At 42.0% G+C, this 23,373-nt stretch overlaps 1 protein-coding gene across 1 annotated transcript in view; it reads left to right on the top strand.

Annotated features, from left to right (window-relative positions):
* LOC144772154 (pepsin A-like) overlaps nt 1-23,373 on the top strand; it is a 63,513-nt gene that overhangs the window by 22,791 nt on the left and 17,349 nt on the right. Inside the window, exons 4-6 of the mRNA XM_078656302.1 lie at nt 12,996-13,114; nt 14,229-14,425; nt 19,584-19,700. Of these exons, the coding sequence (XP_078512428.1) occupies nt 12,996-13,114; nt 14,229-14,425; nt 19,584-19,700 (433 nt within the window). The remainder of the gene's footprint in view (nt 1-12,995; nt 13,115-14,228; nt 14,426-19,583; nt 19,701-23,373) is intronic.

The following is a 23,373-nucleotide window of genomic DNA, read 5'->3' as shown; positions in this document are numbered from 1 at the left end:
ATGTCTGTCAGGTCTTGTCTTGGCTTTGTCGTAATGTTAACTACTTCCACACAGTCATGTGTGTCTGGATTTGAATTAACTGATGGCAACAGTGTAGCAGGATTCAGGACGTTGCAGCGTCTAATTTCTGTGTGTGGCTGGAACAGTGTCAATTCATAACCTGTTAAACGTGCAATTGTCAAGTGCTGAGTTTGTGTTCGGTTTAGAAGAACTTCTACTGAATGCGGGACTTGTACGGTCAGGGAATGCCCTAAAACTATGGAATCACTTTGTCTGATAGCTAGTGCTGTGGCTGCAACCGACTTGAGGCACGCAGGCAACGCCTGGGCGACTGGATCTAATGTGCTCGAGAAATAAGCACAGGGCTTGTATTGTCCTGCTTGATCTTGTGTGAGAACAGATAATGCTGTACCTTCGCGTTCAGTAACGAAAAGTGTAAAAGGCTTACTGTAGTTCGGTGTAGCTAGAACTGGAGCTTGACATAGGGCTTTCTTTAACTCATTGAAACTAAGTGTATGGTCAGATGTCCAAGGGAGGACAGTCGATACGGCTGCCTCCTGTGTTGTTAACTGTATCAGTGGCTTGGCTAGAAAGGCATACTGGGGAATCCATTGTCTACAATAAGAAGTAAGGCCGATAAAGGCACGTACCTCCTTCTGGGTTCTGGGCTGGGGAAGACTCGCTATTAACTGGATACGGTCGGGTGTCAACTGCCTACCCCTCTTGGACAGCAAGTGTCCTAAGTATACCACTTGCTGGACACAGAATTGAAGCTTCGAAGGTGACACCTTGTGCCCCATCTCGGCCAGAAAATACAGGACTGTAAGTGATGCTCGCTCGCAAGCACGTTCAGAACGGGCTGTGATCAGGAGATCATCGACATACTGGAGTAGGGCAGTGTCAGTTGGCATGTGAATGTTGTCTAGTTGTCTCTTGAGTGCCTGACTGTAAATACTAGGACTTTCCGTGAAACCTTGAGGAGCGCGTGTAAACATATAGCTCCTTCCATTTAAACAAAATCCGAAAAGAAACTGGCTGTCTGGATGAATTGGAACACTGAAAAATGCATTCTTGAGGTCAATAACAGTGAAGAACATGGCTTCGGAATCAATGGCTGTTAACAGGGAAGAAATGTCTGGAACAACTGGATACTGAGGAATAATACATTTATTAAGCTCTCGTAAATCAATCACTAATCGATATACTGGGGGTGCATTCGGATCAGTACGTTTCATGACTGGAATGATCGGAGAATTGCATACATTGGAGTCAGTTTCTACAACTACTCCTTGAGCCATGAGCTCGTCAATAATTTTGGATAAGGCTGCTACAGCCTCAGGTGGCAATCTGTACTGTCTGATTCGGGGTAACACTACACCTGGTTTGAGAGTCACACGATGGGGTGTGATTTGCATGTAACCTACATCAGTTGGACCTTGCGCCCATAAATGCTGTGGAACATTAGACAATCTTGAATCAAAATCTCGTAATACATAGTGACCCTTAAAGTCACGTAGGAACAGTCGTATTCCCTCTGGGGAACAGCAAATAACTGCACCTAACTCTTTCAGTGTCTTAATGCCTAATAGGTTTTCTGGACATGACTTAGTAAGTAACAGATCAGTAGTACGGGACAATGGACCTACTTCTAGAGTGACTGGCTTTGATATCTCGTTAACGATGGGTTTTCCTGAAAATCCAAGGGAAACATTTCTTGAGCCTGAGAGCGGAGCCCCTGGAACTTCGGCATGACTAATTGTGGTCCTACTTGCCCCTGTATCGATCAAAAACTTTCTGTCTTTCCCTAATACTTGACTGTGAACATAAGGACCTTCTTGATCTACAGGTATCTCGATGAGAGGCAAGCCTACCTCCCTCTCTAGGCTGTTTCATGAATATGACTGGTACTCTGGATACTCGGACTGTGCATACTGGTACATCTGCGATGTAACATGCTGTGTTGCAGCAATAGGCTGTGGTACTGTAACTGTCTGTTGTGCATTCTGTGACTGAGGAGTCTGTGAAACTTGTTCTTGTCTCGGCGGACGTGGTCTTTCTTTAGTCTTACCAGTAGCTATGTTGTGTTTCAGAACTGCACACTCGTTTATAAAATGACCTGGCTGTTTACAATAATTGCAGTTCCCTTTAACGGGAGCTGCAGGATGACTGGCTTGATTCGGACCCCTCTTCTGACTGTCTTGAGGAATAGATTGTGCAACTAGCACTTTCATTTTCGTGTCTTTCATACGTTTTCTCTCGTGTTCTTGCTCTTCTCTGATTCTATTCTGGTGATACTGGAGCATCTGGAGCATCTGGGACGGAGTATTTGCTTGCCAGGTGCTTTCGACTTTCAAAACTCGGTTTTTAATTTGTGGACTTGAATTCTCGACTAATTTGGTAACGAAAAGATGAGGGTATGACTCACTACTTGTCTTGAGACCACTGTTAATACTGAAACATTTTTCGAATCTAGAATAAAAATCACTAATATCTTCATCTTGTTTCTGTTTACAGGCTGAGATTGCATCCCAGTCTTCTTTCCTAGTTGTCAATAATCTGGGTAAAACTTGAATCAATAATTCTGGTAATTCTTTACATTTATCTCCAAGACCGGTACCTGGTACTCGTGCCTTGTCTTCAGCTTCTAGAGCTGTCCAATCGATCTTTTTCTCTCCCACCTCCCATTCTTTTTCTTTTAACTTTTCATACACCCCTGCGGGTAACAGGACCTTTAACATTTTAATGATATCTGGGTAAGTGTATTCTCCCATACGGAGCATGTCTTTTAATTCTCTATGGAACCCTGCTGGATCTTTGTCATGACAGGGAATTAATTTCTTCATTTCAAGAAGTTCCATCTTTGATATTGGAGTGTATACAAACACTCGTTGCATTACGCCACCCGCCCCTTGGACTGGGTGGACTTCTCGTAACGGATTCTGTCTGTCTATGTAGAATGGCTTATTTTCTGGGGGTGAGACATGAACGAAATGCGGGTTCAGGAACGTTCTATATTTGTGGCGCTGTTCTAGAATGACACTTATTAAATCGGTACCTAGACCTCTCCATTTATACTGGAGTAACTCGTTCAGGATATCGTGTAACGGGCCTGGATCAGAATGTTGACCCTCATACAGAGTAATGAGGTGCTGGATCATATACATACCCACCAGTCGTTGCTCGGCTGGGGGCAGTTTCAGAAACATTTGTGCCACTATTTCGTCTGGAAAAGTGGTAGAATCAGTAATCCATCGGACTGCTGATCGGGCTAGTTCTTGTTCATGCATGGTACTTAACTCACTATAACCGACTCGTGATTTCAGAATGTGATCGGTAGCTTGAAATACTTGTTCTAGAGAACCTTGTTCTGGTGCTGGATGATGAAAAACAGACTTGGGTTCTAGGCGTAAATGGCGATCTGGAAATCTGGATTTTCCTACATACGCTATTCTGGCGGGATTCTCGTTCTCTTCCTCTTCAGGATCAGAGATACTTTCTTTCTCGCTTACTTGTGCTGCTTTACGCTGTTCGTGTAACCTTACTATTTCTTTACGAATTTTCTTGTACATACTCTCCATGGCACTGACGGTCTTGTGCTTACCCTCGGCTATATTATCACTCCACCTTGTCAGGATTCTCATTTCGGCGGGATCTTTAGACGGGTAATCTTGTTCTCTTATTAGACAATTGATCAGGAACTTTAGTATCATGAGCTGAATCTCGGCTTTCCTTTGAGACATAATCTCGCCAATACTTTCTGGATCATCCCCTGTACGGATGAAACGATATATTCTGTCTAGATCTTCTTTCATATTCGGCAAGGTGACTAGATACTCGGTCACTCTCCTTACACGTAAAGAATATAAAACCATAGTATATTCGCCTGGAACTGGATCATAGACACATTCGTTAAGGGCTTGCCTGATTTCTGTGACAGACTTATTACTTTTAGGAGTACGCTGTGATGCTTGAGCATGTAATTCGAGTGCTGATAAACGCTTGTGTGGCGGCGGGAAATTACTGGATGCCTCTGGGGTCGCTTTTGGCAGGCCCTCGGCAAGAAGAGGATACATACCCTTAATGAGGGCATGCCTCTGTCTGTCTGACTGTTCGGCTTTGACTTGTTCACCTATCTCGATTAACTCTCTTTCTTGGGCTCGTTCTTGGGATTCTCTACTTAACTCTGACTTTCTGACTTCCTTTTCCGTTCTTTTATGAGCTTCCTTACGCCATAACTCGATGGCATCTTTCTGTGACTGTCTGGCTTTCTTTTTCCATAATGCTTCTTCTACTCTCATGATACATTCGGCATCCCATGTACCCGATACGGGCCATCTATACTTTTCTTCTAACTGTTTGGTATACTCTACCCATAAATCTAGATACATTATGGCGCTTATGCCATGTTTCTGATACATAAAGTGACCTGGACTGTCCCTAGGCGGGACAGGAACTGCTTCCTCTAACAGACCCTTTCTAGTTTTTAACTGACGTAACTTGGAAAAGAGCGGCATTCTAAACTTGAATCGGAACACAATACAATACACGAAAAACAATAACAATTGGGAAAACAATTCAGGCATACCACGACATTGGAAATACATTAAACAATATCATAACATAACAGTTCGAACAGAATACTACCTGAAAATACTGAAAACAGAAACAGAACAGAATTCTCGAGAACGGAACAGACTAGAGTTACTGGATGCACTGCTGTAACAGTACGGAACATACCGGTCCCATAAAGGAACGCATCAAGACCCGTATCCACCTAGGTGAACACTTCGTTTGTGGGCTTGGGTACCACCAACCCACAGACCAGGAGTCAATTTAGACTGACCCTGTCTAGATACTACCCCAGCAATGGTACTCACCGGGCAGCACGGAACGGAAAGCCTCGGACGGGACTGGACTACGACGGACTTCGGACTTCGGACTTCAGTTACGGGTGGGCCTCCGGATACCTCGGACCTTGGACTCTCGGCTTGGGCTCTGGTCGGGACTCGCCGCGTTCCTCCACCGTCTCGTTCGGATGCTGGACCGCCTCCTCCGTCTCCTCCGTGGGCCTGAGGGATACTTGAAGCAGAAATATCTGCACTTGGCCGGTATGGTTCCGTCACGGCTGCAGAGGGTCAGGGGGTCGGCGTGGCTTCACCGACGCGTGGGGAAAGGGCAAGTCCCTATTCGGGCGCCATTATGTGGTAAATAAATAAATAATACCCTATTTTTGACTAGATTTATAACATAACAGGTAGCTCAATAAATAAGAGTCAAGATTCGAGGTAGTAGGAGTTTCTGCAGGTTTATTACAGCATAAGGACAGGATCAGGACAACCTGCATGGGAATAGGACAATAAGGCCCGGCAGCTGCCGGGGCTGGGTCTGGGATGAGCGCGCTAGCATTCAATAACAAAACACAGGCATATATACATAGCGCGAACACATAGCATTACATTGCAGTAGGCGTAGCAGTGGGTGGAGCAGTAGGCATGACGCGTAGCAGTCGCGAAAGATAACAGTAAAAAGAGGTGTAACTGGGAGTATACATAGACATGTGATGAAAAACGTAACAGAATATGTCATGAATGGGCGGAAACATAGGAGGGGGCTACCTAAGGAGCCGGGACCTCTAACCTAATGGTGCGCGAAAACTGGCAATGACGTGTTACTAGGAGAAGCTGGGGGCTACGAACTCTGTGTTAGGAGCAGAGACTAGAGTCTGGAGGGTCGGAGCGACATGTACCTAAACCCTATCTAGTATCTGATGTTTAGGGAACATGTTGATATGAACTAGAAGTCATGAGGGGAAAAGCTAACTTGATTCTAAGACTGGACCATGCATTATTCTACATGTAGTGCGTGATGAGGAATACTAAATGACCATTAAATACAGTATTTCTCTAACATGGGGACGAGAAGGCTAGACAATGACGGAAACTATTGATGCAGTTCAGTAGCTTAGGAATGCAGAGGAGGAGTACTGAACTGATAACTGGAACTATAACATACTTTTGGCAGACTCAGAGGCAGAGCCAAGCTGCACCGGGCACTGCGAGGCAGGAAGTAAGTGAAGGGTCGAGGATACAGGTGGGGGCTGTATCGCTCCTCAGCGAGGCTTTCAGGAAACAGAAGCTGAATCTGTGGTCCGGGCCCTTTCGAGGCCTGGAAACGAGGACTTTATTATGGAATAACGTGCACACTAAGAAACGTGGCAACATAACTTTACCTAGGCCTGATATTCGTAGTATTCACGAGGACTGGAAACTAACATACTAAAGGTGGACACAACTGGAATTGCGTCATTAATCGGACATGGGGAATAACATATGCATATTAGTCATGCACACATAACATATGATGGATGAGGCGTAGGGACACAGAACATGGCAAAATTTACTTTTCCACAGATCCGTGACGTCAAAGAAAGCAGACTGACCTTGAATGTTACCTCTGCCAAGGCTTGCTTAATTTCCCTGCTCTCAGTGGGCCTGGACCTCTACCCTCTGAGCATACAGTACTTGCATAGTATTAGATAGCTACAGCTCCTCTCCTGTCTGCTCCTGATTTTTGACTATAGGATCTGGTTCTGACACAGTTAACGGTGATGGTGACACTGCGGAGTTTGATATTGGGGAGAAAACTGAAGATGTTGGAAGATCGCAGCTAATAGCAGATGCAGATTTTTCTAGGGCGTCTGCCTGGCCGATGTCAACTCTAACTCCCTCTGATAGTTCTGTTGGGGTGGTTGCCATACTGCTGGCATTAGATAGCCTAGAAATTATGTTTTTCACTTCACCTTTTGGAGAAACCCATTTACGCAAGGGACTAACCCCTGAGACGGTCTTGGCAGTACTAGTTGAAGCCTCCTTAAGTCACCCCTTTGCATCAATCACTTGTTGCTTTACTCCCCAGCTGCGGCCTTTACCACCTTTGCCACCTTTGAATGTCTCAGTAGTTTTGGGGCTTTTGACTCCTGCATTTTTCACCCCCCCCTGCCAACGGTGCTGTCTTTGCTATTCTCCCAGCTTTGAGCCATGTTAAACCACTCGGTATCGGGAGCCATGCGAGAAACATTGTAGTACAGCTTGAGCCAACCGCCCCTGCATTAGACACAGTGGCCCACATGCATCAAAGCAAAAAACGGCCGCAACCGGGCAGATTCTCAGAATCTGCCCCTTTGTGGCCGGTATTTTTGCATTTGGGATGCATCATCCCAAATGCAAAATGGGTTCTAACATTCGCAAAGTGATTAGGCCATTACTTAAAGTGTTAAACATGAAATTGGTTCCATATCGACTGTATGCATCTCCCACAAAGAATCACAAGGTAATTTCCATTCTTGATAAAAATGTATGCAGCTTGTACATAATTAATTACATCTATGTACAGCAACTCCACACTGTATTATAAGACTGGAATTAGGAGTCAAATCTTTAACATCACTCCACTATAGAAGCATTGTGAATTACTTCTGCGTATGTACAAAAGCAGACCCAACATCACTAAAACATCTAATATACCAAGAACTGTTAAATCTATATACAAGGATATGGAGTTGCACATCTTACTAGTGGGCTTAGAATCGTATGACCCACCTGATCTACAGACACTGGGGCAAATTAATTGATCAGCCACAAAATCCTCCTCCGTGATACCTTTACTGTTGAATAGCTGAACATAGAAGCATATAGACCCAGTATCCTTTACCTACTCTGTTCAGAGACTAGAATTTTTAGGGTACAATTTTCCCAGCTATGATAAAAAGAAATTTTTCAGGTTTAGTTTGTTTAACATTCCGATTATTGAGTTTGAAGGGAAATGGAACCCAGCTTTTAAAGGTAAAACAGCCTGTCATCTCTATGGTTTTGCAACTGATACCCTTTTACATATCAAATGTATCGGTTCTAAATTGATGTATTTAAGGAAAAAAATATTTACGCTCCATGTTTAATTAGATCAGGCCTACAAAGCCCTAGCTGTATGATTTTATCATCTATACTGATGCATTTAAAGATAAAGATTTAAAAGTGTATTATCTATTTGACATCCCGATTTTCCTTCAGCGATAATCAATCTGTTACAGAAAACCTGGGATCTTGCACATTTTGTCTTATTAGCACTTAATTGGACCAGGTAAGAAAAGTCAGTAGGACAAGTAAGATCAAAGGAAGAGGCCAACAATTGTGTGGTGGTCAACAGTAAAAATAGCAAGGCCAGTGCTTCAAAAGTTCACTCATGCTTCTTTATAAGTCATGTGAGTAAAATGATTATGTATGGATTAAGTTGCATGCAAACTGCTCTTAAAGTTTGAGTATAAATATATGTCTTATAAGGCGAGTGCATTTTAGAAATTGTATTTAAGAAACTAGTTTTTTAAGTAAATTTTAGATTAGATGGACTCATTGATTATGACCTAAAGGTAACTCTCATTCTTGAAATTGTACGCCCGCAGTTTAGATGCATTGAAAATGGCTACTTCTATGTCGCTGTTTAGAATCCTATCATTTTAGAACTTATTTACACCGTGTGTGATGTTTTATATCTATTATTGCAATCTTTGATTAATACAATAAACTCTACCTACTACTACACTGTGGTTAGTGCAAAATCAGGAGACCCGCTTCAGAGCTATGGTAAACAAGCTCCGTACAAGGCTAATAGGTTGGTAACTGTTATAGCAAAAGCGCACAGCGAGTAAGGGAAATAGTAACATCCACAGTAAATTCGGTGCTCCAGACAAAAATAGGTCGGTTACCACGACCTGTATATAAGCTCACAGAAGCTTAAGCAAAACCAAAAGAATTTATCGAGCACTCAAAAGTCCAATCAAATACTCAGTCTTGTATTATCTTGCAAAGACAGAAAAGTTTTATTCCCGAATCATTCCAATTATCGTCTTCATTGGATACATCCTTTACATCCTTCTGAGTAGTACAATCTTCATATAACATGTAGCCACGCAATCTTGCAGCCAACACGTGTTTCGTCTGGTCTATATATGACCTTAACTTCCTCAGGGCTGCAACCCAAACATAATGCAATAATTCCAGATTATTAAAAGGTATAATCGTAAATTCATAGTATTCAAGACATATTTACAATTAATACGGGAGAACATCCCAAACCTCGAAAGGTGCTCCATAGTATCAATGTACAAATCAGGAAGGGCCAGCCACCAAGCGAAGAACTAGCTAGAGGCACCACAGTGTAGTGGAATCTCAGTAGACCAAACAAATGAAATAATATCAGACTTAAATAAAGTCTAAAGGTGTGAAAAAGAAACATAGTAGTCAGATTAAGTCAAAAGAAAAAGAAAAACATGCTAGGGGGTCTCATACCTAATTTCTTCACGTGTAGATTGAAAGAGTATCAGTTCTAAAGTATCCTTTACGATGCAACACAAGGTAAAAGGTAAAAGTTATCTCGATATTTATTCGCATAGTAGTAACCTCTTTATACTCAAAATTCCACTCGTATCCTCTTACCTAATGTCCAAGGGACTTCACATAGTTTCTGAAGTCCGCCCTGCTCTCAATGTGCCAGGTGTCCGAGTTCGTCAGCTGCAAAACCGAGATGCCATATTAGCGTGTTACGCAAATAATCTAAGTTAATCTAAGCTAATGTCTATATTGACTAGTTTAAGAAGCGCGGCATCTTACCTATCGTACTATGTGTTGTACGTCGGTACGCGGTATCCCTTTCTGGCGTCCTAGTTCGGAGCCATCTTGCGTTTCTTGTTTATGTATAGTGAGACTAGCGGCCGCCATATTAGTGTAACCCGATCAATCACAAACAGTAGTTTGTGTAAATTAAATAGAGCAAATACATAATAAGTATTTATTCCTCATTAAACAGATTAACTGTATCATTTGTCGTGTTCGAAAATCAGTAATAAGGTAAATATATATTTATATAGTAAGTAGAAGCCACTGTATTAATATCAAGGTGGCGCTATATAGTTCGCGTAATTGAAAAGTAATTCTAAAGACACCGTTCGCAATAATGTAAATCTCTAATTTAATCGTATATTTGATACTAGCGCTCTGAAGGCATATTAAATTCGTCACCGCCATCTTGAGATGGTCTAAATTCGATTACATACAATATTAGTGAAGCGTATCTAAACAAGTATATCTCTATTTTTATTTTATGGTGCTACATAGTTCACGTAATTAAGAAATGATTCTTAAGACACCATTCTCAATGATTATAAAGCTTTGGCATCATCGTCTATTTAAGAGTAGCACTCAGAAAACATGAGAAATTGTCACCGCCATCTTGAAGTGGTCAAGGTACGAGTACATACGATAATGGTAAACTATGTCTAAGCAGATATATCTCTATTTTTAACAATTAGCGCGATCATAAGATAGCAAACGCAAGGATGAATATCTCGGGACCAAAGTCTCACATAAAGGGGACATATTTGAAGAAATTTAATATATGAGCCCCACTAGCATGCCATCAAAGGTGTAAATGAAAGCACAGCAAGAGAGTGGTTGAATAGGAGAGGTCATGGTTACATTCTAAAATGATTGACCATATATCAGTACATCCTTTTTCTTAGGGATCTAATGCATTCTCATAATTCAACATAATTATTGACAGATATCTGATTGAAATCGCCAGGTTCCTCATGACAGTAATATTTAGTACGGTATCCTTATTTGTCAGAATGTACATACAAAAGTATAATACATTAAACATTCGATTTGAGTACAACAGTTGAAGCAAGAATACATAGTTATAGTTTATAGCTGAACAGATTGGTATAAAGACACATTTTACTCATTACCAAGGAAGAATTCATATTCATGATCGACATTTAAACCCATTTCCACAGCTCTCAATTTTATCAACCAAGTTACTTCCTTCCTCCTCAGGGTTAATAGCCTGTTCCCACCTCGGGGGTCTGATTCAATATGATCTATACCATGATAGGAGAAGTTATGTTTATGGCTATCTGATTGATTTCTAATTAAATGGGCTGAGGTTGGGTACCGGGTATCCCCTTGTTTAATGGCTCTAAAGTGTTCTGACATTCTATCTCTAAGCCGTCTTTTGGTACTACCAACATATATCTTCCCACAGCTGCATGCAATAACATACACAACAAACGTTGTGTCACAATTTATAAAGTGTTCTATTCTATTTTCACCTGTATCATTGTAATTGAAGGTTACCACTTTTTTCCTAGCCCATCTACATGAAGGGCATTTCCCACATTTGTAGAACCCTTTAAATTTAGATAGCCAGTCTTTGTTAACAGCTCTTTTTGGGTAGCTAGGGCTCAACATACTGGCAAGTGTCAATCCTTTCCTGTACAGATGGCTTACTGGAGATATATGGTGTAATATCCTGATCAAGCTTAAGTAAGGGACAGTGTTTTTTGAGAATAGTATACAGTTTGGTACTTTCGGACGAAACACGTGTTGGCTGCAAGATTGCGTGGCTACATGTTATATGAAGATTGTACTACTCAGAAGGATGTAAAGGATGTATCCAATGAAGACGATAATTGGAATGATTCGGGAATAAAACTTTTCTGTCTTTGCAAGATAATACAAGACTGAGTATTTGATTGGACTTTTAAGTGCTCGATAAATTCTTTTGGTTTTGCTTAAGCTTCTGTGAGCTTATATACAGGTCGTGGTAACCAACCTATTTTTGTCTGGAGCACCGAATTTACTGTGGATGTTACTATTTCCCTTACTCGCTGTGCGCTTTTGCTATAACAGTTACCAACCTATTAGCATTGTATTGTGTTAAGAGTGAGCTGCCGCGAGGGAAACATGAATAGAGACAAGGAAGCAGAGGAACTATTTAGCAGCCTAATGGCAGGCGGATCTATAGGAGCTGCAGTTAGACCGCCTAGTACTTCTAAGAAGGAGGGTTTAAGTGCCAAGTTCAGAAAGCTAGAGTCACTCAAACGACAGGAGTTAAACAAATGGTGGGATGCTGCCACCCTGAAACAGTACCTTACAATGAATAGGATACCTAGGGGGCTACGCTCCCAGATAATACCAGCATACGAAGACCTTGAACCTGACTTATACAAGATTTGGGAGAAAGAATTAAATGATAGTTCACGCAATCTCATGAAAATACTAATAGATAATGCTGACCGGAAAATGGCAAAACTTTTGATTGAAATACAAAAAATAGAAGATGAGATTAAACTCATGAACCTTCCAGAAGCTACGATTAAAAACTACACAATAATGGATGAGATTCTATCTGAAGTTCAACTTGATATCAAAAGAAGGAAGGCTCGTAAGATTAAACGAGATGAAAGTGATTACCGGGCAGGGAGAGTATATACTTATGCCAAAAGATTTGATTATTTAATGACCAAAACGACTAATGTGAGACAAACAGGCAGCACCACACCATTAAGTGAGACAGAAGCTTCATCTAGTAATGTATCGAGTGATGAGAATGAGGATTTACCGGCTACTTCAACCTCAACAACAGAAACTAATTTTTTAGAAGAGGTTCAACGGTTACGAAGGGGGAACCGAGATACAGACAGGAACAGAAATACATCAGCAAGAGGACAAGGAGAGGTAGGAGAGGAAATGGGAGATCCAGGATCTCGAACAAAGAGAAGTCTAAGATCCTGGAAACAACAGAACTAGGAGACAAGAATGAAGTAAGTGATATTGAGGTCATCAACCTATCAGATATGCAACTTTCTAATGATATGATTTGTATCCTTAAAAAGGGTTTGGGATTCTGTCCAGCTAGGAGGCAAGATTGGGTAATGACTAAAATTGATCTATATAAATTTACTAGAAGACTGAAACTTAAAACATTATTTTCCAATATTTCTGAGAAACATTCAACTTCAACAAGGAAAGGGCTTAGTAATCTTACTATCCAATTAAAAGAGAGAGTGGCAAATGGTCACTGTGGTATCATTCAAGTGTTCTTAGCTGATACATGATCTTGTCCTCCTTGTAGTTAAGCATTAAACACTTGTGTATCCGCAGGAAATCACTGGAGTTTCGATCCCGCCAGTTCTTCAACTTTCAAGTCCAACAATGTAACGAGTGTCCTTCCTTATGGCATGGGAAGCGTGTCCGGAGTCCTGGGCAATGACACTGTCCAGGTAAGTGGACTGGAGATTGTGCATTAGTTTTGCAGAATATTACATGAGAAAGAGAACAGAAACCAGGGTATTGCCAGGAGGAGGGGCTGGGCCTATAAAATTGTCATAGTACTAAATGTATAAATATTCACATTACACATAGATAAAAATCAGGAAAAAAGACATGAAATAATTTGCACAGAATAACATGGTTTTACTTCAATTAAAAATTTTAGTTTAGAAACCTTGGGGCATATTTACAAGCGCCTTGCACCGCCGGTGCATCACTTTTTGTGACGCACTATCGTCACAGTGTGATGCTCCATATTTACAAGGACACATAAACTCACCCTGCGTACCTTTTCATGTCCTTGTAAATATGGCCCCTTTCGGGCATCAATTTGCCTGAAAAGAGTGTTCCATGGGTGTTCCCGTGGGTGTTCCCACGCAACACCCGTGGATTCTGCCGCATTCACAAATTTGCAACATTTTGTAAACTTGGGAATGTGTCAGAATCCTATGCCTCACCAAGGGAGGTGCAAGGAGCCACAGTGAGGAGTAATACTTTTATTTCCCCTTATTTTTTCTCCTTTCTATGCGTGCTGCATTCCAAAAACAATTATCGCTGCATTGGCGCATGGCATCTATTTGTGCACCAGCGCAGGGAGAGTTTGGGAATATGTCATATTCTTGTAAATATGACGTATCCCTTTGCCTGGAAGTAATGCAGTGTGGCCCTTCCAAATGGCTTGCAACACTGTGCTGCGTTACTTCCTTGTAAATATGGCCCCTAGTCTCTACTTTAATGGATACCTCAATGAGAATACAGTTATCATTTAAGGTTCTCGAAGGAGACTCTTAATCTCCAAACCTGACACTTTGCATCATCTACCTTTCTGCCATTTTATACCCAACCCAAGTAAGCGAAGGGGATGGGATCAAATATTCCTGTTTTCAATGACTGTGATGCCCCATGGCTGGGGGCTTCATCAAGCCGTGTGTTAGAAGGGATGTCCTGTCTGTCTCACTGAGTTACATTTCATGTACCTTCATCTTCTTTTCTTGAAGTAAGGTATTCACATATTTAAATTACAAAGATAAAGCTGAACTTTTTCTGACCTCTTTCTCCTTTGAGGTTGGAAGTCTTGTGGTCACCAACCAGGCCTTTACTTTGACCTCTGCTGAAGACAACGTTTTTGCCAATTTTCCTTTTGATGGCTTCCTGGGACTGTCATATCCCGATATGGTTGATGATGGAACGACCACCGTGTTCGACACCATGTGGAACCAGGGTTTGATTCCCGATGACCTATTCTCTATCTACCTGAGCAGGTAGGTGAAATTTCATCTGGTAATAGAAAAATAAGGTACAGTGTGAGATATCAATAAAAAAAAAGCATTTCCATTTAGAAATTGAGAAAAGAGTGACATTTTTTGCTTGAAAACTAGAATCCTGTCACTGAAATAAGACTACAAATAGGAAGTATATTACTGTTTAACACTTTGCGGTCACCACATTCTCTGCTATGCGGTGGCCACCAGTATGTTACTAGTGGGGGAAGCAGATACTAGTGCAATTCATTTTCAGAAGCTGAACATGTACTCAGAATACTCTAATTGAAGGCACATAAAAGGTACAAAACAAAAGAAGTATAATCAACTGGATAGACCTAGAGCATTGTTAAATTTGCTTGGAAACCGCATCTCCAGTTTAATAACCCAGAATGCTTCATGCAATAACCATCTCCTATGGCTTTCACCTCTCCTTGGGCCTTCGGTCATATGCTTAATCTTTATAGATACAAGCTGGCACTTGTCTAATTTCACCAAAGTGCTGCAGAGTCATCACAGTTCCTCACCATTTTGGAATATTGTTTTTGGTTTTATGAGCTTGCATTATTACATTGTGTTTTCTGGCCCTAACCAGCAAATCACAATCCACAAATATGTGTCTAGATAAGCTACCTACTCTCTCCCTTTTTGCCTTCACCCTACTTCAAAATTTCAGAGCAACCCACTTCCAGGACATGCCCAGCAAAGGGAAGACACAGACAAGGGCATTGCCTGTTTGAGCTTCATATGGCCTTGGGCCAGAACCCCTGTTCCTCTGAAACATATAAGGTATGATACAATCATGTGTCTTACCCTGAAGCCCATACTGCCAAGCCCCACAATCACACACATACCAAAAGCACTCAAACACTTACATAACATTCCCATAAAACAAAGAGCCAAACTCTTCCCTTTCTCCTCTCCTTTTTAATTTATACATTTTCCCTCTCATTTTTGCTTTACAGCAGATGGAGGTCACGGTTTTCAACTATACCGATGACCTCCAGCTTATTTTTAATCTTTCGCCCTCCCCGGAGTCCATTCACAATTTCCAATTGGTTATGACCTTCATCAGGGACTGGATGAGCTGTAACCACCTTAATTAAACCCAGATAAAACCGAACTGGTACTCACAGGTGGCGGCTCCAGTCCCTGGACCCCATTGTTTTGGCCCCTTTCCCTGGGTACCCCTCCTTCACCCTCTCCTTCAGTCAAGACACTAGGGATGACACTCAATAAATGTGTTTTCATCTTGTTTTCTGACTCTCCGCACTATTCGCAAGATATCCTGGTTTTTCTCCTTTTCTGCTCTCAAACTGATTCTTTTGGCCATGGTCTTGTCTCGCCTGGACTATGGCAACATTCTGTACAATGGGGTTCCTGCTTATGATCTTCGGCGCCTTCAGCTAGTCCAAAACCAAGCTGCCCGTCTTATTTTTGGTCTTTCTAAATCCCATCATGTCACTCCCCTACTTAAAGGCTTGCATTGGCTTCCCATCCGGGAACGCGCCCTCTTCAAGATTGGCTGTACGACCTTCCAGGCTCGTGCCGGAACCGCTCCAGCTTTCATCAATTCTGAAATCAAAATCTACACTCCTAGTAGAGAGCTGCGCTCCTCCACCCAGTCCCTCCTTTCTGTTCCTCGTTTTAGGAAGAAAAAATCCGGGGGCGTGAAGTTGTCTGTCCTTGCTCCCACCTTCTGGAACGCCCTCCCCTTCACCATCAGGTCTTCTGCCTCATATTTTGAGTTTCGCAAAGCGTTGAAGACCCTACTTGTTTCACAAGCCTTCCCACTCTAATGCCTTCCTCCTGCCTTCCTGGGTCTGCATCCCTAGCGCCAAGGATCCGCCGGGTAATTGTGCGCTTAATAAGTATTTTAACTTCAAATTCAACTTCTTACACATCTCTCTAACTACGACGCACCCTCAAACTACAGAACACCCACTCCAACTCATGTTTGTTAATGCTCCCTCTGCAGTACTCCATAGACCAGATATCACAGACCTCATCACTTCTCACAAGGTTGATACCTTCTTCAGAATCATGGTTCAATCTAACATCCCTGCACACCTTAGGTGTCCTTCTTCCCACAGGCTACATCACCCATCATGTGGACTGCACACTAAAGAAGGGAAGAGTCGTAGCTGTCATTCAAGAGTCATCCTAGTTCTTCACCCTAGGCTGTCGAGTGACACTCAAATCCATGGAGTTGCTGCTAAGAAATTTCCCACTCTCTGCAACTGCAGACTTCACCTACCATCTCTCCTAAAGGCCTCCTACGCAGAACAAGGCCTTCATTGATGAATTCCCACATCTCTTCACCACCACACCCATCCAATATGCACGTACCACCTCCCAGACAACATCAGATCAAAGCAAACAAGAGACACACTCTTCAGACTCATTGACATACTAAATGTGGCACAGCATGTTACACAATCAAGACACTCAAAGACCATATCTTCAACCTTGTCTTCTCAACATCCCCAATTGTCCAATACAAATTGCCCATACCCCTGAGTTTGTCCGACAACTTTGCCATGCCTATTTCTATTGTCAGCATCCTACCAACAAACTAAGCTCAATACAAAAGATAAGACCAAACTGTCTGATCCTTCAAAGACATCTCCACAGACAAGCTAATATTTGAACTCATCTCTCACCCTATCAATTCTGCGTCTGGGGCCACCACCCGTCTAAACAACTTCAACACTTTTTTGCAAAAGTGTGTGAACATCCAAGCCCCATTTAAAACCTTCAAGTGCAAGTCAGAGCCTTCAGCACCCTGATACTATAAACGCCTTTCTGGCAATAAATAATCCATCTGTCAACAGGAAAGAAAATGGAAGAGAGACAGAATCTCAGATGACCTCATGGTACTAAAGTCCCTCCGTGCACACACAGATGGCTCATCACATCAGTCAAAGCATGGTACTATGCCACCACCATCACTGACGCCACCAACAGGAGCAGAACTATTTTCAAAACAATCAAGCATTGATAAACCCCCTGCTGGACCTACCTATTCACCACTCCATGGAAAAGTGGAATGCCATCAACCTATCCTCCAGTGTAAAGTACAAAAGATCAAACAGCACATCAATGACACCAAGCCTGCTTCAACTCTTATATCTGGTCCCATCACGCATATAGTGTTCATCAGCAAGATCCTTGTAAAAACAGTATCAGGCACATGCATCAACTATTTTTGCCAGCGCAAACAGTGCGATTCGCAAAAATCATCAGTTTGTGCTCGCAAATAGGGCTTCTGCGATGCATTAACCTGTCAGGCTCTTGCAATATAAGAAATTGCAAATTATTGAGATTTCTTAATTTTCAATTGCATTTAAGGAATTGCAAATTGCGTTTCCTTAAATGCAAGGCATGATGGAATCGCAAATTGTGATTTTTCTAATAGGAGGCGCAAATTACCATCAATTTCTATTTGATGGTAATTTGTAAAAACTTTGAAAGATGCACTAACGTGCATTTTTCAAAGTTGTAGGTTCCACACACACATGCCCTTGGGCATGTGTGTGCGCAACATGTGTGCACAGATCAATTTCGGTGGTGCAACAGGGTATCCTTTTGACACCCTTGCACCCTTGAAATTGCATGCGCAATTTGGAGTACCTATTGGTACTCCCAAATTGCGCTTGCAATCTCCCATTCATTCCTATGGGCCTTCAGGCACCTAAGAAATGAAATGAGAAGGCATTCCTTAATTGTGACTCGCAATTTGCGACTCGCAATTAAGGAATGTTTGGGAATCGCTAATTTTATAGCGCTTCCTACATGCATAGGCTTTTGCAATTCCTTAATTGCGATTCCTTAATAATCACAATGAAGGAATCGCAAAAGCCTGCATTGAGGTATTTGCCTGTATATGTTCAACTCCAATATCACATTAATGGTAACAATCTCCTGCATTGCTGTTGGAAATTACCATCATTTGTACAGTATTTCCTCAGATTTTTCCCATACATGTTTTTGTTAGCCGTAGAACTCTGTGCACTTTACCCCTGCTAAACTGAGGTAAAGTGTTGTGCTCCACTCCCCCTTAAACATGAAGAAATTGGCATCTCCGATTAGTATATATAACTACGTTAGTATATAAAAACAGGGTGCAACCGGGGCTTGTAGGTTAAATGTCACAATTGCCTGCAGCACCCATTGTACCATCCACTACAGTGAAAATATATGACCCCCCATCTACTAGACCATCACTCAAATAGTGTTCATCTGCAAGATCATTGTAAAAACAGTATCAGGCACAAGCATCAACCATTTTTGCAAGCGCAAACGGTGCGATTCGCAACAATCGGCAGTTTGCTCCCGCAAAAAGGTATCCTGCGATGCATTATCCTGTCAGCCTCTCGCAATTTAAAAAATCGCAAATTATTGAGATTTCTTAATTTGTAAATGCATTTAAGGAATTGCAAATTGCGATTCCTTAAATGCAATCATGATGGAATCGCAAATTGTGATTTTGCTAATAGGGGGCGCAAATTACCATCAATTTCTACTTAATGGTAATTCGCAAAAACTTTGAAAAGTGCACTACAGTGCATTTTTCAAAGTTGTAGGTTACACACACTTGCCCTTGAGGCATGTGTATGCACAACATATGTGCACAGATCAATTTCATGGGTGCAACAGGGTGTCCTTTTGGTACTCGCAAATTACTCATGCAATCTTCGATTCATTCCTATGGTCCTACAGGCCCATAGGAATGAATGGGAAGGCATTCCTTAATTGCGACTCGAAATTTGCGACTTGCAATTAAGGAATGTTTGGGAATCGCTAATTGTAGAGGGGGTTGATAGCAATGGCAGACTTGTGCAGCATAGTGAGATGTCTCCTATGCGTTGCATACGTAGCTGAAATATGAGTTGTGTTTATCAAAGATGGTGCTGATGTGTTTACAGGGGTGATATACTGGGATGAATCGTGCCCCAAGTTTTGAGTGTTGATTAGGTCTCTTTAAAGGAAAAGAGGGACTGGAGGTGCAGTTGTGATGTTTCTTGGTTCTTCGCGTGGTGGTGTGGATGTGCACATGTGAGGTACATGAAAGGACCATGTCTACATGCAAGGTAACTCTGGAAACGTCATCAGTTGATTGTCTTATTGAGAAATGTTCTCTAATTTATCTTCACAGCTATGGAGAAAGTGGAAGTATGGTGATCTTTGGGGCCATTGACCCTTCATACTACTTTGGAAACATCTACTGGGTGCCAGTCTCCAAGGAGGGATACTGGCAGATCACTATGGAAAGGTACTCACATAAAAGCATAAATGAATGAATGGATGCTTTATCCTGCTGTTAGTTAAGAATACAAAATAAACCAAACTGCAAAAAAGTTATATTTTAAATTATGAAACACAAACAGCGGGATCTCGAGAAAATGTTAACTTAGTATGGCACTGGCCCAACACATTACAGACAACACATTGGGTGTATTGAATTAACTTAAAAAGATTCAAATACTAGTAAATATAACTCCTTCCTGGAAGTAGCCCAGAACTGCCCTATTGAACTAAAAAACCTAGGGCCTCATTTATGAGAAATGACGCACCGCTGTGTGAAAGCAGCGATGCGTCCTCCTTGTGACATGATTGATGCGTCACATTTACAGTATGACGCATCATGTTGCGAGGCGTTACAGATACATCAGTATTTCTGACGTATCTGTAAGCGCAAAAGTCATGCATTGCTGGGGTGTGTCACAAAAGTGACGCAACTCCAGCAATGCGTCCTTTCACATGGGGAAAGCCCCATGTGAAAGGGCTTGCGTCAGTCTTACGCCTGCTGTGAGGCAGGTGCAAGATTTTGACGCAACAGTGTCCTAAAAGTGACGCAGTGAAATCTCATAGATTTCACTGCGTCACTATAACGAGGCTTTTTGCGGGGGAGCGCCCTGGGGGGTTTCGCCCTAGCTGCATAGGCTACATTCGCATTATTAAAGTTTGAGCTATTGGTGTTGCTGTTTTTTTAGCAATGCCAATAGCTCAAACTTTAATAATGTGAGACCTATTGCATTGCAAATGCTTGTTTTCTGTGTAAACGCCAAGACAGGAGAGAAGCTCCTGTCTTGCCCGGGTAAAATTAGTAGTGAATTTAGATACTTAGGAATAGCGATAGTAAAAAACTTAGAAGATATCCCGAGGATCAATCTTAAGAGGATATCTAAGGAGATCGACCGATTGTTTTTAAGATGGGCAAATCTGCCTCTTACAATATATGGTAGGGTCAATCTAGTAAAAATGGTTATTTTGCCAAAGCTGACCTACCTTTTTAGCACAATTCCCCTTGAGTTTCCACATAAAGATGTAAGTCGAATACAAAGTGCAATAGGAGGTTTCATTTGATCTAACAAAACGGCTCAGCTTTCATGGAAAAAATAAAAGCGCAAGCTTCAGAAAGGGGGTCTGGCACTTCCTGATATACTTTGGTATTCCTTTGCTTTTCAGTTTAAAAACCTTTGGGCATTACTTTATAAGGCAGGGGATCTAACTGGGGGCGGATTTTAAGTGAGATGGTTGCTTTTGAAGGGGGTGGAGAGGGATTTTTGTATAAGTTTGGTGCGCCCAGATTTTTTAAAAAGGTTTGTTTGAAGTTTTTGACAGCTTTATTGAACCTGTGGTATAGGGTCAGGAAAATATGGGGGATAGGCTACTATTCTGATTTTGCTCCCATTTGGGATTTACCGAATTTACCCGATTGCAAAAAGGATAGCCTAGTACTCCCCATTAAGAAAGCTGGTCTTCGGATCTGGTCTGATCTGGTATCCGTCGATGGCATTCATCCCTAGGAGGTCTTAAGGCTAAAATAGGAGACTCTCTCTCAAGATTTAAATATTTACAACTGGCCTCCTGGTTCACTGCGGAGAAATCCAACATAGGTGAAAATTGGGAAATCGAGCTTCAATGCCAGAATACTCACCTCATAAAAAAGGAAGTTGGCTTCTGGTATAGGAAGATTCTGGAAGCGGATGAAACAGCTGTCCCACTACAACACGCAGTTTGGAACTCGTCAGCCTTGGAGACCCTGGCTGCCGAACTGTTTGAACCCTCTCTGCAGATGTTATACAAAAAGTGGTTAAACCCGCATCCTTACCCGCATGCGCGCTAGCGGTTTTCCCGCTGTGTGCGGCGTTTTTTAAAAACGCGGGTTACATGACGAGCTGAGCTCGTCATGAGCGTACGAGAGGCGTAACTCATGACGAGCTCAGCTCGTCATCAGCGTCGAAGGGGTTAAAAAAGATCCACTTTTACGTAATTAATAGGCTATATTACACCCCCAAGAAAATCGCTAAATTTGCTCTTCTTACATCCTCGAAATGCCCTAAATCCGATTCTACCCAAGCCGATGATACATATATTCTTTGAATGTGGGGCTTTAAAGGGGTTTTGGCAGAATGTGGACTGTGCGCTTGATGCTATTTTTTAGGCCAATTTTAAGCTGAATTTATCCATGATAATATTCGGTGATGATAACAATCCCCCAACCATATTGTCTGTAGCACAAAAAGGTTTACTAATGTATCTGATTCTTATTGCCCGGAGAGAGATCTGTAGACTATGGAAGGATCCATCCTCCCCGCATCACGAGAATTGGCTGCGGGATGCCCTGGCTATGGCTCAGCTGGACTTGGGGCATGGGCGTAACATCTGGGTCCAGCTTCTAGACTGGGGCAAAGAGATGAGGCTGATTTAAGATCTAAGCCCAATGATTATACCAAGCTTTGTACAAAGAAGCAGGCCTGGTAGGCCTATATCTAATGCAATAGCAGGAACCCTGGGTGTTTAAGATAGAAGGTCAGTTTCTTGTTTATATTTGCAGATGATTTATGGTGAGATGAGGATTAAAACAAATATAAAAAAATAAAGACAGCAGAGAAGCTAATAAATGCCTATGCGTGTGTTACTGAGTGGTAATAAGTCATCAGCGTAGAGAATACTTGACAGTTGTTGTCCACCCAAGCTCGAGCATGTGCTGTCAACTCATCTAACTCTGTGGAGAGATCTGCACTATATAAACAAGAGGGGTTCAACGCGCAGACTTGCTTTAAGCCCGTTGATGATCGAACTTTCTCTGATACATGAGTACCATCCCAATCTTTATCTTAACCCACATGTCAAGTATAGTATATAGTTAGCTGTAGATTTTTGGCCCTAGATAAGGCATGGTTCTCATGTGGTGTTCTTACCCAGAAGAGCTTGCAAACATCAAACTTTGGCTAAAAACACACATTCTCCTCTCATTTCTGGAAGGCAATCTTCTGGCATCTGAGGGGATCCACAAACTTCCTACACTTATCATTCCTCCAAGTCTCCAAATCAAAATGATACATCCCTTATGTGGCTCGGCTTAGTGCCAATGGCAGGAAAGGGCCCAAAATGTTACATGACTACTCTAAATTTTCCAGTGAAAAGTAAAACCAACCCATTTTATTTTACGATTTGGGTGGGTGTAGGTTTTCGGCCCTAGCTCAGCCGGCACCTAGTGAAACCAGCCGAAGCAGTCTGGATACAAGACACCCATGGAATTCCACCGTGGCATGACTTGCGTGGCTCACACCAGGTTTTTTCACCCAGAAGCCCTTTGGCTAAAAACATATATTTTCCCCACATTTCCGTAACTGACCGCATTGGAATCTGCGGGGATTCATACATTTCCTACCATCCGGCGTCCCCCACATCACCCAATAAAAAATGTACCTCACTTCTGTGGGTGGGTCTAGCGCCGACATTGGGAAAGGGTCCAAACCACAACTTGGACACCTCACATTTTTTAATGAAAACCAACCCTCTTTAGCAATCTGGGCAGCTGTGGATTCTGGGAAGTAGTTCAGCCAGTCTTTTCATGTATCCAAGTTTTCTCTTTTTTTTTTTTAAGTCTCTTGTTGCCACCTTTCAAAGCTAATATTCAGTAGAAATACTTTTTA

Source organism: Lissotriton helveticus, chromosome 8, assembly GCF_964261635.1.
Source record: "Lissotriton helveticus chromosome 8, aLisHel1.1, whole genome shotgun sequence".
Taxonomy (NCBI): domain Eukaryota; kingdom Metazoa; phylum Chordata; class Amphibia; order Caudata; family Salamandridae; genus Lissotriton; species Lissotriton helveticus.
Note: the sequence above shows the minus strand (reverse complement) of the source record. Positions and strands in the feature narration are given on the sequence as shown.